Raw genomic sequence first — 13,746 nt, forward strand, 5'->3', positions numbered from 1 at the left:
GTTGAGCTTTTTCTTAGCAGGAAATTTCAAAGCACCTGTTTCAAAATGATCCTCCTCATTGCTTTGTGAATATATCCATCCGCAATATTTGCTTTATAATGTTGCAGTGTACAGTAAATTGATGCATACCCAGAATGATACGGACATGCTTTTTGTAGTATTTACTCCAGATGCAATACAACATAGTGGGACGAGTGTTTATATCAGGGAGATATCCACTGTGTGTTTGATAACCTGTGGCTTCAGCGCTACTGAGTGAATGGTCATATATAGCAATTGACATAGTGTGATTATTCAGTGTTGGAACTCTTGCTACTTCTCTTCTTGAAATAACAATTCAAAGTTAATTACTTATGACTAATTATAAAACTTTGTAGAAATGGGAAAGTTTTGTTCCTTAACTCATTGTGTTGATGAATTTGTAAGTGTATAAGTGACAGAACTGTAACAACTAAAGTACTGTCGGAAATAGAAAAAACCTGTATTTTCTCAATTATCTCTACAATTTATGTAGTTGATATGTGAAAGTGTGAAATATCTGTTAAACTAAGTTCGGCCTAACTACAGTCTCGGTGGTAGAGAGATAGGAAACGGAGAAAAAGGACTTTACTGAAGGGAAATTAGTGCAGAAATGAGCAATGCAGGTTTTTCTAAGTCCAAAGAGACTTATTTGGAACAGAACATGGCTTTATGCAAATTAGTGTGAGACGATATTGTATTACAAAGGACTCTTTTTAAATGCCCAATTTGAAATTAGACGTGGATTCATTACAAACGATAGCTGACATAAAAAATAATGATTTTTATGCCGAAACTATTAAGGATGTAGCTACCATGCAGTCTCACTGTCCCTATAAAAAGAAACAGATAGGAGGGGCCGTCTCAAAAGCAAAACCTGGGGTCGGGCTTGGGGATAGAGATATCAGCTAAGATAAGATAATCCTTTAGGGAAATTATACTGGGGAAGTACACGGCATGTCATAACAATTTACAAATAATATCCAGTCCTGTCGATCTTCGGGTGGTCATGCCACCTATATACTACGATGCGTTTCTATGGTTTTCGGGTATCATACTCTTTTACATATCTCAACATAAACTATATGAAACCATATGAAAGAAAGACACGTAAGATGTTAATCAATAGATGAGACATAGTCAACACACATGAAAAAGCACAAAATATCTTTGAGATGACCCCTTGTACTGTAGGCACCACGTGCATTTCATGCCAGGTGAGTCGACAGTCCGTCGTCATACCTGGCTGAGCGACCTAATTGCCATCTATAGTCTGATCTATTGTTTTCAGCAGCTATTCGGTTTTTTTCTAAGTTTTGCCTGACTTTTCGAGTAAACATGCTTTTCTGGATATCGTATTACGCATCCCACTGAACGCCCAGTTAGGCCGAAGTGGGTTATTTCGACAGATGCTATTTGCAATTGTATAAATTTTAAGGATACAGAGTAACAGCCTAAAAACAGTTTTTTTTCTATTTCCGACAGTACTTTAGTGTCATAATATTTCTCTGTTGGCTGAAGCTCTGAATCATCATGAAATCAGAGACCATATAACGATGGTCTGATGAAATGTTATACTGTCTTTTTGTTTTAATTTTAGTGTGAACAGTCATCATGTTTTCATATCTGAATGGTGGCATATGTTGCCCAGTTATGTAAGGCGCCATAGTTTGCTGTGCAGAGTTGCGTCCATTAGGTGAGCCAGAATCCTATGAATGCTTATGATCCTGCATTAGCAGCCCAGTTTTTTCCTGATAATGATCTTTTGGTTTGTCAGCCAAAGTGCTATTACATCAATTCAGGCTTTATTACATGGACATGTTCTGATATGACAGAAACATTGTTAATGTAAAACTCTTAACTCAACATGCATCACTTAAGACTTCCCTCCAGCATCATGTACATGTGTCTGATGTATTTTAAGGACTGAAATAATCACCTATGTATTTTGGATGTGAGTAGTTCAAGTAGGTTTGGGTGCAAGTCTGTGAAATTAACAGGAATCTGTTTCTGGAATTCAGGAAGGAAACAAAAATACACCTGAGAAGAAAACAACACAAGCCTCTTTATTACAGCCTTAAGTAAGCTTTCTTTGTTTATCATGAGCATAAATAATAATTAAGGAATATTTAAATATTAATAGTAATATTGTGCCCAACTAATGATGATACACCTCACCTATATGAATAAGGTGATATGAAGTTTTGAATTTGTTATAATTCTTTGGTATGTGGATCCATTGATTCAGCGTGTACAAATGTTATTTATAATGAATATTTGGAGAAGAATATGTTTTCTTTCCACCTACTCCATCAGTTTTGGGACAAAAGAATACAACAAAGTGATTTTAACTTGTCTTTATGTTCTCATTACTGTGTTAGGAACAACTCTCTTGGAAGCTGTTTCATGTCATCTACTTTATGTGTTTGTTTATACCCTTTACAATTTTGTTAGCATATTCCCTCTGCATATCAGATTGTACAGTTTTACATCTTATTGTGTATTTAATTTCATTTTTTCATTATGTTTGTTTTTTCTACTTGTGGTTGTATGAATATGATACATTTACACGCAACTATATCATCTCACAGTCAGACAAACAGGACTATGAATGGCAGTATTTTACTTGAGGAACGGACTTCATCAGGGATTTCAATGGCTGATTGAGTATCAGCTCATAAATCACCGTTATCAATCCTGGCTGTAGAAAATGGTTTATAATAATCAGCATTTCAAACTAAAATATTTGCCTTAGACTTTTAATTATCGTTAACATTCTCCCAAAGACTATTTGACTTGAAGATAAGATTTATCTTTCAACTGAATTTTCCTGCCAAATGTTTTGAATTAACCATCGCAGTTTTTGAGTTAGTGTCATCTAACACTGAACTTTGAAAAACAGGAAAACCATTTGATTTAGGCCAGTTTAGGTAGGACATGTATGTTTATATGAAGAGGTTCAGGTGTTTATCATTCATATAGATGCAAGTAAACCTGACAGCTGATGTTTGGGTGACTCGGATGAAGTTAAGTCATAAAAAACATACCTCTACCATATATGGGTACTGATCTTGAACGTGATTTTAGTTGTTGTAGCATATCCTCTACACATTTTCCTTTATACATGCATGCTTCTACTTAATCATAATATTGGGATTTGTTTAGTTACAATTGTTTACAGCTTGTCTCATCAGTTGACTAACACATGGAAATGAATCTCCACTTTCAAATATTTCATTATGTCCATAATCTAAACCTTGAATTCACATCCCCAACTAATACCATTCATTCCTTGATCCTGGAAAGTGCAATATGGTGTGACCAGCAAAAATATATCAATAAGCGATAGAGCTATGCAAGCTGATAACAATGCAGTATGATTGAGTCTCTTTTTCCATCAGTTTCCTGCAATAAGGCTATTTGAGGATTGATTATGAATAAAGTACATAAGCACTGAATTTTTGTTATGAAATGTCTTCTCATCACGTCCCAGTTTTTACCATTAGGAGAAAACATGTATGTTAACAGAATCCAAATGCACTGACCAGTATCTGAAGTTAAAAATGTTAAAACGTGTCTTGGTAATTCTGAAATGTCAGTTTTAGCGCAGTGCAGTGTGCGCTGTGTATTTTATCACCAACCAGTGCTATACATATCATCTCATCACATCTGGATCTATGTGGAATGAACTTGGTTCCTATAGACCATGCCAATCTTGCTCATGATGTTGTCTTCGTGATTTTATCACTTTTGTCAAAACACAGCAGAGCATTATCTGTATCTGAGCAGTTTCTTTGAAAGTAGTGCAATGTACAATTTTGTAAATATATTTTCTTCTAAATGGCGACTTGGGGAAAGGCAGTCCTTTTGTCAGATTCTCACAGGTAAGTGACTGTGATTTTAGAATTGTTCAACAAGTTAGTTCGTCATAATTTAAATACCTTCATGTTTTGCATACTTCAGCAGATTCATGGTGACTTCTGTTGTATTGCAAAAAGAGTGTCTTTCCCACAGCCCAAATCATGGATGCTTGATGTTATAAAATCTGGTTGTGTTGTAGTTTCTGGGGGTCAGTCTTTGTTACCCATACTCCATGATCAAGACTTTGTCAAAACTATTTTGCTGTACTGCTAAGCAAGGATTTCCTTGTTAACTAGGAACCTGAGAATCTTGTATTGTGCTGTTCGGCTATGCATGTGCCTACTACCTGACAGTGTTGTACTGTACTGCTAAGCAAGTGCTTCCTTGATAACTAAGATCTCAGACAGTGTTGTGCTGTACTGTAAGATTGCATCCTTGTTAACGAGGAACCTGACAATGTCATGGTGTATTGTAAGCAAGTGCTTCCTTGTTAATGAGGATCCTGACAATGTTGTGCCCTACTCTTAGCATGCGCCTCCTTGTGAACGAGGAATCGGACAATGTTGTGCTCTACTGCAGATCTTCTGCTGTGTATAGTTAATGTGTGATATATGAATGTGTTATCATTTACACCTCTACAAACCCAAATAACAATTAGCCGACTTAGAGTACACACTGTTAAGTTATTGTACAGATTATACCTTGGGATTTATATATTTTCTTAATTTAATTGTAAAATAACTTGCTGCTATTAAACTTTGTACAAAACAAATGTGTTTGTGACTTTGTTCAGTATGTGATGACTTTCTTCAGAAAATGTGAAACTTTCAGTGAGTTTGAAAACAGAACATCTGCCAATAACATTTCAATATCATCCAAGACTGGGAATGTTTGAATAGACTCCACAGACAAATAAAAGGTATCTTAACCAGAACATTTTATTTCATATTAAAATTTGACAACCTTTCCACCTTGTCCACCTTTCTTTTTCTTAGGTTGTGGCTGTGGTGATGCCTCTAACTCAGCATCTGCACTCTGGGTGTTGCTCATCTTGTCTATCGTCACGCTCTCAATACCTGAAACATACAGTTTATTATTATTATTATTATTGGATATTTATATAGCACACATATCCACAGGTTGCAGTGGACACTGCCTGTTTAATCCACAGTTGTACATAGAAAATAGTACACTAATCTCATTCAGCAGAATTTTACAAAAACGCCCAGCTAAAGCACCTTTCTGTTTCTGCAGATCAGGACAGTCTTTCTTCAGGTGCTCCACAGATCCACATTCATTGCAGCATCCACCTGGAAATAGAAGGTATATTACATGGTCAGAGAATCATTATCACACCATACATTGATATACAACATTTATATGTCATGTCTCTTGTTCCTTGTGAATATCGACAAGGGTCATGCTGCAAAGTGGGAGTGAGTGAGTGAGTTTAGTTTAGGCGCACTCAGCAATATTCCAGCTATATGGTGGCGGCCTGTAAATAATTGAGTATGGACCAGACAATCCAGTGATCAACAGCATGAACATCCATCTACTCAGTTGGGATACGATGACGTGTCAACCAAGTCAGCAAGCCTGACCACCTGATCCTGTTAGTCGCCTCTTACGACAAGCATGGGTTACTGAACATCAATTCTAACCCAGACCTTCACAGGTCCCAAAGTGAGTTTTACATTAGAATTAGCTGAAACAGCTACAGATAAGGTCTGGGCCAGATGAATGATTTGGATCAGATAGACACTGAGATGGGCTCATTGATGATATCTTGTAGCAAGTAACATTTCTGTTGTGACAGATGAAATATATTCACATAAGCCCGACGATATTCAGCCTGCAGGAAAATTTCAGCACTCACATATGTTTTGACAGAATAGACATAACATGACTCACAATTCAAAGTAACATTGCCAGGATATCAGCTTCTGTGTTTATGAACTTACAAAATGTTTGAGGTTACAAAATACCATGCCAAAAACCTTATCCATGTTGTTCCACAAACAACTGTCATGAGGGATGCACAAACTGCCAATGTTTAAACTTCTAACATACAGTCTGACACACATACAAGGAAGAGCAATAGATAAAGCCTGTGTTCTAGTTACCATTGGGATAAAGGCCCCTTGGGTTGTCTGGACACTGTCTGGTGATGTGGCCCATCTCTCCACAGATGAAGCACTTCGCGAAGGGGAATTCCCCTGGAACAACAACAACAGCCGTGACAGACTAGCCTAAACTATAGGGGAAACAATGCTGAGTACATTGAAACAACTACCTTGTATGAGAAAATAACACATGACAATTAGGTGAGAAGACAATCAACAGATACATAGTATATATGGAGAAAATGTAAATTAAATACTCTGCTACTTAGTCTTTTATGTTCATTACAACTAAAATAGCTGCCATGACCATGTCTCCACAATGTATAGTCTATTTGAACCTGCTCTGAAATATTAAAAGTCAAGAATTTCCTGTGTTTTCATGTGAATATGTGTATCACGATACATATTGTTACCTATGTATCGTACTAATATATTTAACAGGGGTTCAAAAATCCCATCTCCCGATGCCTGGGACAAGTCAGTTTTCATTTCGGGCAATCAAATAATGGTATCTTACTTGTCCGTGGGCTACTAGATAATTTCCACTTATGGTTTCAAACTGCAAATAAACTTGGATTTAATTTCATATCTGCTCAAAATGTAGCTATTAAATTTCGCAATGATAATAAAGTAGAGTTATCTTTCTTTGCTATTTATCACTTTTCAATAAATAGTCCAGTAAACATTAACATCAAATACCATCATGATGTTGATTTATTCTTTCATAATTACATCATCATGATTATTTCATAAAATCAGGGCAAGTGGAAAATTAGTCAGGACAAGTTACTTTCGGCAAGTGACTTTTAACAAAATTTTTAAAGTCATAAGCACACTTGCCTAAGCACAAGGACGCTTGCCATATTTGCTATGTCAAGTGTCCACCACTATAAGCACTTTAACGGTAACCAAATTGTAAATAATCTTTATAAGCCCCATTTCTTCAGCCTTAGCAAGGATATGACTGTTTTCTGTTTTCTATCAGTCTGACATCAAATTTACCTTGTATGGTTTTAACAAGCAAACCTCTTTGTCAATTTCTTAGCATGATACTTGATACAGAAATCACAGTAAAGTAAACATTTACAATATAAATCATTGTTAATTCAAGCAAACATTATGGACAGATTAGGAGACATGCCCATTGTAAAATATGCTGCAGGCATAAAAAATCCCATCAAATAAAAAATTCCATTTTCAAAAGGAATCCCAAGAGTCCTACCTGGTGCTACTTTAGCGGAACATGCACTTGACACATGCTCCGTGGAGCCACATTTGAAGCAGACTCCAGTGCCATGAGTGCTGGAGCCCTTTACCAGGGGGCAGTCCCCCATCCGATGACCATGCTTCCGGCAGTTGAAACACACCTAGACAGGAGACACAACACATCTACAGTAGTGCACAGATGATGGAACTGACATTCCAGGAAATTTTGGAATTGTTTGTCCAGTGAAGAATTTAGTTCAAAGACTAAAAGTACCTAAGATGGCTTGGAATGTTGCAACAACATTGTAAATACTGGTAGTACGGTAATTGTTTCTGACAAACATGATAAAGAACACAACAAAATTTTCAGAATGTTTTTTTCAGTTCTTGACAGTGGGGATGACATCTGTAAATACCTTGGATTATATACAACTGAAAACATTTGGTAATTAAGAAATAGTGATTTTGGCTTAATGTGTATTTGCAAAGCAATTTGTTCTTTCATTGTTTCAATCTAAAATGTGAAATATTCAATTCAAATTTGTGAAATCATCAAAATAACTTCATGGGGATATTATAAATGCCATTCCATATTAACGCTGTGTGTTTACACATTTTATAAAGAAATGTGACCAGGCCCTATATATGGTAATCTTTGCTGCATACCATTTGTGTACTGGTTTGACCTGACAGTAGAATATACAGTAGAAACTGAATTCCATTTTCTATAGTGCAGCCTGAAAAAGGAGTCCTTTAAAGGGTGGAAGGTTGGTAGTTTCCTATTATGACATCATTGAAAAACAACAAATTACAGCCCCAGTTGTTTATAAAACATGCAAAATGAAAACAATTACACACCTTGCACCAACAACTCTTACCAGAAATCTGTCTCTGTCATCCTTCCTCTGCACTCGCCTTTGTTCCCTTCTCTGATCCCTGAAGAACTGATTTCTCATGGCTCGTTCCTTTGTCTTATCACCAGACGTACTGTCAAGTTGCCATGGCTTTGGCTCATCAACCTTATTTTTATTTCTTTCAATGCCTTTCACTTTTTTATTCATTTTATCCTTCTTGAATTTCTTGGTTTTTTTATCATGTTTATTTCCTTGTGTTTTGTTCATTTTATCCTTTTTGAATTTTTTGTCACGTTTATCTCCTTCTTTTGGTGCACTGTCTGAGTTCTTTTTGGATTCACTACCACTACCAAACATGTCCTTCCACTGTGTGCCATCATGTGGGATTTTCTTGTTAGCATTACCGGCTCTTGCAAAGCGTGTCATGATCTGAAACCATCAAATGTAAAACAAACACAACATCATGCTGAACTTGACAAATAACATGAATATTTTAATTAAACTGACCACCGCACCTGAATTTGGTCTAATTTCAGAGAATAACATGCTGAGCCTACAGAAATAAATGCCCCATCTCCCTTTTTTAGTGTAACCATAACCATCCAAAAAAGGCAGTATATATTTTTCGTTCCAGTAATCACATACAAAAATCATTTTTACTTGCTAACATTATTATTATTATCAGTAGATGACACAAAACTACATAGAGAAAGGTGGGGTAAATGATACCTCGCCTATCAGTATCACTGACTGCAGAGAGAGTGAGTTGTGTTTTTAATGCCACTTTGAACAGCATTCCACTTATATCACACTGTGTCAGCTTAGATGCTTACCACTGACAAAACCCAAAAGAATGGGTATGGTGCTCAAAAACCTAGAAATGTAGGGTGGACCACGATTCCAACCCGCAGTCATAGGATCCTGGTGTGCCCAAGACTCTTGGCAAGAGACATAAATCTGAACTGTGAATTACTGTGCCGTGGGCAACTCGGCCAACATAACCCATCAGAGACCTCTGCAGAGAGAATTGGTCTTTAACAAACTGGAGCAAGGCCTACAGACTGGAGTACACACATAGAACCTTGAAACTGGATCACTTGAGTAGGTATAGGTACGTCCTATGGGCAGATGGAGTAGGAAAGTTTAGACCGTATTGGCAGATCGAGTAGGCCACAGCCCAATCCCCACGATGATTACAGATAAAATACAAAATAAATTACTCTTCACAATTTATGTAACTTGTAAGGTGTGGTGTGTGATTGAAAAATCATTTTCCAAGTAAACAAAAACATAATTACCAGGTTGATTTGAGATTATCTTGAGAAAACAGAATATGTCTCCACCTCACCATGTGGACCGGAAGTTTACATCACTATCCGACGCGATTTGCTATGCCATTTCTGATTGGTTAACATTTCTGAAGGACCCAATGGACAGTGGGATAACAATAAGCGTCATCTGGCCACGAAGAGCGTGACAGTTCTGGCATGAGACTTGTGGGTTAAATATACACGTTATTTACATTTACAGTACACGTCGCTCGTAAACCAAACCTTGTGAAAACGCTGTGCTTCCACAAAACACATATCGACCGAGAAACATATGACACGATCACAAGAAGATGTAAATCACTGGAAACTGAAAGTGAAACCTAACCGCGCAGATAGAGTAGTCTTTGCTCAGAACATATATATGATTATGAGTATTTTGTTTGACAAGTTTACCATTGGCAACGTTAAACAGCCAGTTCACATCGTGAGATAAACAATAATAACCTTTGGACATATGCAGGTTGAATTGATGTAATATACTTGTGGAGAAAAACATCATTTTATGAAAAACCTGTCAATATTTTCACTATTTGTTTCAAGTGCTATTGTACAAATATGCAAAGTGCAGGTATAAAGATCAAATGTGGCATATATCCACAATATTTTCCCTACTGCCTCGCTCTCTGTGCAATGCTAAAGCCTTAAATGAAACAAGTCTAGATTTCCTCCGGTTCAGAATTTCCGTTCTCACTAGGGCTCCATTTCACTTTAAATAGGTTTATTCTTACAATCAAAATTATATGTATTCAGAGACTAAGCGTTGATCTAATATCAGGTATATGTCTGTACTAACATAATGACATCTTTGCTTATATAAGTATCAAATTATGCCTTGCTGATGAATCCTGTTTCCATGGTTCTAGGGAGACTGATGTTGCTGCATAATCTCGGTGCACGGTAATTTGGAATATACAGAGAATGGATTCCAAGGAAGTAAAGAATGCTCTGAAGAATGCAAGGGAAGCAATTCGGAGCAAAGAATTCAAGGAAGCTCTCCGACATTGCAAGGTGAATGGATATGTCATATAGAACTCTACAAGTGTGATGTTTTAGTAGGCCACAGGACTGTCCCACAGAAAAATAACATGCCCTACAGAGAAAAAAACCAAGATATTGTGTTATAAGATGTGTTGTCTTTTTCCACCAACTAATGAAAGCCCCTCAGTTAAGGTATCTTCCCATATATTTCAGTCTGTGCTGGCTAGTGACAAGACTAACTACAATGCCCTGGTGTTTGTGGGTGTGGCTGCTGAGGGTCTAGAGCAGGCTGATCAGGCACTGAAGGCTTACAAAAAAGCCATAGATGCAGCGCCAGAGCAGATTCTAGCATGGCAGGTACGTAAATGGTGGTCTGCTTAGATTGGGAAAGGACTTGATCAAAGAAGGTGACATCCTAATGTATTAGTGTGTTTGAGTTATGAATAAGAAATGCTTTAATACCTATTGCTGTGTGCAGTAAATTTAAAGATAGATATAAGCATATTTTTCAAATAATAATAAAAGTGTTACTCCCATATCATTCCTATTTTCAATAAATAACAATAACAAATCCTACTTCCCCAACTTACTTTAGAGAAATCCTTTTTCCTGTGCAGCCTAATCATACTACCGTGTCCATTTTATAGCCTTGGTTGACTTACAGGGCCTGTGTGGGTTTTATGAAAAGAACCCATCTCCAGACAATGATGTGGACCTGGCAAGTGTTTACAAGAAGCTGATGTCTCTGCAGGAAAGGTAGGACAATAATAAGACTAGCAGAAATATGTTACCAAATATGTATTCAACAAAATTCTTGATAATTGTATAATTTATATTGACTGGCTGGGTGTGGATAAACTCATTTAATTCAGAGTTCATGTTTGTCTAGAGACAATCTTTGTGTTTTCCTCCATCAGTGACAAGGAGAAGATGCTGGACATTGGGAGGAAACTAGCCAAGCTTCAGGGGAAGCTGGGGAATGTGGACGAGGTAGAGGCTTTATAATGCATTATAGCTAAAATACATGGAATTATCATGAAACGGCCCTCCCATTATCAGAAATTTGCGGGCCGCTGCAAATGATATTGGACCGCTCAACCTTAACGACGGGCCACTATCTGTTCTGTTGTCAAGTGACGTCATAGTGGGTGCGTGGGCTTACAGTTCATTCGACATTGGCTTTGGACTGGCAGATATTCTGGGTCAAACAAGTCAAAGCAACCCGAATTGCCGCTTTAAATAGCAGTAATATTGGCTTTCTTGCTGGTGCTAACCTTAACAATTGCACTATTAATGTTGTTGTATGATCAAAACCGAACACTGACATAGTTTGACATGTTGCAGGCTATGGTCTTGTCAAAGGCCAAGGTCGAATATCATCACTTTTTGTTGTGACCTCACTTGAATTGTTCGTTGGCGTAATTGCATTTGGGCAGTCAACCCCATCAGAAGTTGGTTTTGAGTAATCTTACAGTCTAAATTCCTTATTTTTCCTTATCCTGACTCATGCTCTTTTGTTTGTCTTCTTCTTCTTGCGAACATAGTGGAACACTTGTATCTCCTTATTTGAAGCTCCCTTCAAAATAAAATCACTAATTGGTACTCACCACGAGTTGCTTCCCTTTGTCTCCCCTGGCGGGAAAAGGTGTCGCCACCTTCTGCCCATGTGCTTCACTCTCTCCTTCTTCGCCCAGTGAGCAGGATGTGAGAGCGCCTCGTGTCTCCTTACACACCATATCCTTTGATAATCTCTTAGTTTTACCTCCTCATAGGTTACTATAGAGGTATAGCTAGTATCCTTTACTATTTGTATTGATTAATTATCGTGATTTCTACTGTTTATTCACGTGTATTCGGATTGTTCAGCTAGCTTTACGCTGATGAAAATCTGTACGATTTGTAGATTACGCTTTTCTGCCTCCCATCCACATGTAATATGCCCTAGTTGTTCTACTGTAATGCGTTTAATTCACGCTTGCAGTTACTGCATTAATTTATCTCTTTCTGCATTTAATAAATATCATCTTTAAGGTCTTTAAGACGTGCTGCAGATAGATCACGCAAAACAAGGGCAAAACATGGCAGAGAGTCCAGATATTCCATCCAGTCAGCTGCTAGCGATCGACCCTCTCCCGCCTGGTGTTCTGCTAGAGACCCCTGCGGTAGAGGAACGGGACGCAGTCCGTTACCTCGAAGAAACGACCGGCCTCCCCAGACATCCCGTCTTTGCAGACCAAGTCTAAGAGGGCCTCATCGTCGTCTCAACGCAGATTGAGGACACCCAGGGCAGCGCAGACTTCCAAAGGAAAATCTACGAAGACAGCGAGAACTTTCTCAGCCGAGATCGTTCCAGCAGCAGAATTGGGTCTCTACGATGATCAGCCGATAATCATCCCCGACTTACGGCAGAAGAAGCGACCGGTGTCAGCGACTGTGACTTCTGCAGAGATCACCATGCAGCCTGATGCCTCTACACCGACGTCAGACGTTATTGATGTGAACCCCATCGCAGAGAAGACGCCGACTTCGTCACAGATCATCCCAGAAGACATGATGCGGCAGATGATGAACATCATGGAGGACCACTACAAACTGCAGAAGCAGGGTCCGAGCCTTCGTGAAGGCTCCAACGTAGACAGCACCCCAGAGGCACCCCCCGTCAACGTAGCAGCCAAGACGATGTCACCTTCGCGAAGGAAGTCCCGGACCACCCTGACGAAGGACCTAGATGTACAGCCTTCGCGAAGGCAACAAGGCGGGATAGATCATCACCATCTTCGATTTCATCTCTAGATATGGACTCGGACCATCAGACATCACGGAGGCCTTCGCGAAGGTCATATCATCAATCCTCGGACCGACATAAATGAAGCTTCCGGAAGGCATTCGAAGGACATATGATTCCAGATCCTCATCATCTAGAAGAACATCGAGGGACTATAGAAGAGCTTCTTCATGAAGCTATCAACGCTCACCTCACAAGTCTCCGAGAAGATCATCCCATAGACGATCTCCACTTCGTTCATCACCAGGTCGATCACCCGTCAGATCTCCTCATAGAGCGGCGCACAAGTCAACTAGATCGCCACAAACCTCATCAGATATACAGACAGCTACACGCAGTCCCGAAGAGCATCTACAATTTGTTAATGATGATGGTTTTGAGGATGATGGAGGAATCATATTTTCTGATGCAGAGATACGGTATTGGATGGTCAATAACCTAGATCTCACATCACCATCTATAAGTGGCAATACAGCCAGACGTATTTGATGAAGGAAGACGATCCAGATGCAATCACTCTACCCCCGATCGATCCGATTAAGGCAGTGCCACAGAATCTAGATGCAGCTTTCCAGAAAGCTACGAAAGTT

The 13,746-nt window shown here is 38.5% G+C and overlaps 2 protein-coding genes and 1 long non-coding RNA gene across 5 annotated transcripts in view; 2 read left to right on the top strand and 1 right to left on the bottom strand.

Annotated features, from left to right (window-relative positions):
- Window positions 1–1,842: 1,842 nt before the first annotated feature.
- On the top strand, window positions 1,843–4,651 carry LOC124255801. Its single transcript, XR_006892759.1, has 2 exons — window positions 1,843–4,358; window positions 4,459–4,651. It is a non-coding gene; the product is annotated as an uncharacterized LOC124255801 (long non-coding RNA).
- A 152-nt stretch (window positions 4,652–4,803) lies between these two features.
- LOC124255797 (zinc finger CCHC domain-containing protein 9-like) lies at window positions 4,804–9,471 on the bottom strand. Of its 3 annotated transcripts, none has more exons than XM_046689734.1 (6): window positions 9,361–9,471; window positions 8,087–8,491; window positions 7,225–7,369; window positions 6,003–6,095; window positions 5,118–5,189; window positions 4,804–4,955 (listed from the first exon to the last, which is right to left on the bottom strand). In XM_046689734.1, the coding sequence occupies exons 2-6, from the start codon at window positions 8,486–8,488 to the stop codon at window positions 4,828–4,830; spliced, it is 840 nt and encodes a 279-aa protein (XP_046545690.1). In that variant the 5' UTR covers window positions 8,489–8,491; window positions 9,361–9,471; the 3' UTR covers window positions 4,804–4,827. The 3 variants fall into 3 exon arrangements, with proteins under 3 accessions (XP_046545690.1, XP_046545689.1, XP_046545691.1); XM_046689733.1 differs by having other exon boundaries at window positions 8,087–8,498; window positions 9,361–9,466; XM_046689735.1 differs by lacking the exon at window positions 9,361–9,471 and adding an exon at window positions 8,792–8,850.
- Window positions 9,472–9,551: 80 nt separating this feature from the next.
- LOC124255796 (tetratricopeptide repeat protein 37-like) overlaps window positions 9,552–13,746 on the top strand; it is a 34,403-nt gene continuing 30,208 nt past the window's right edge. Inside the window, exons 1-5 of the mRNA XM_046689732.1 lie at window positions 9,552–9,683; window positions 10,257–10,401; window positions 10,585–10,728; window positions 11,036–11,127; window positions 11,289–11,361. Of these exons, the coding sequence (XP_046545688.1) occupies window positions 10,312–10,401; window positions 10,585–10,728; window positions 11,036–11,127; window positions 11,289–11,361 (399 nt within the window). The 5' untranslated portion in view covers window positions 9,552–9,683; window positions 10,257–10,311. The remainder of the gene's footprint in view (window positions 9,684–10,256; window positions 10,402–10,584; window positions 10,729–11,035; window positions 11,128–11,288; window positions 11,362–13,746) is intronic.

Source organism: Haliotis rubra, unplaced genomic scaffold (genome assembly GCF_003918875.1).
Source record: "Haliotis rubra isolate DU_JTF1 unplaced genomic scaffold, ASM391887v1 Scf61, whole genome shotgun sequence".
Taxonomy (NCBI): Eukaryota; Metazoa; Mollusca; class Gastropoda; order Lepetellida; family Haliotidae; genus Haliotis; species Haliotis rubra.

What these genes read in the sequence shown, in the direction of transcription:
- LOC124255797 (XM_046689733.1), bottom strand. Translation starts at nt 9,413, where the DNA reads ATGGTGAGGTGGAGACATATTCTGTTTTCTCAAGATAATCTCAAATCA. An exon ending in GATAATCTCAAATCAACCTG is followed by an intron (nt 8,499 to 9,360) that starts GTAATTATGTTT and finishes TTACATTTGATG; the next exon opens with GTTTCAGATCATGACACGCT. An exon ending in TTCCGCTAAAGTAGCACCAG is followed by an intron (nt 6,096 to 7,224) that starts GTAGGACTCTTG and finishes TTGTTGTTCCAG; the next exon opens with GGGAATTCCCCTTCGCGAAG.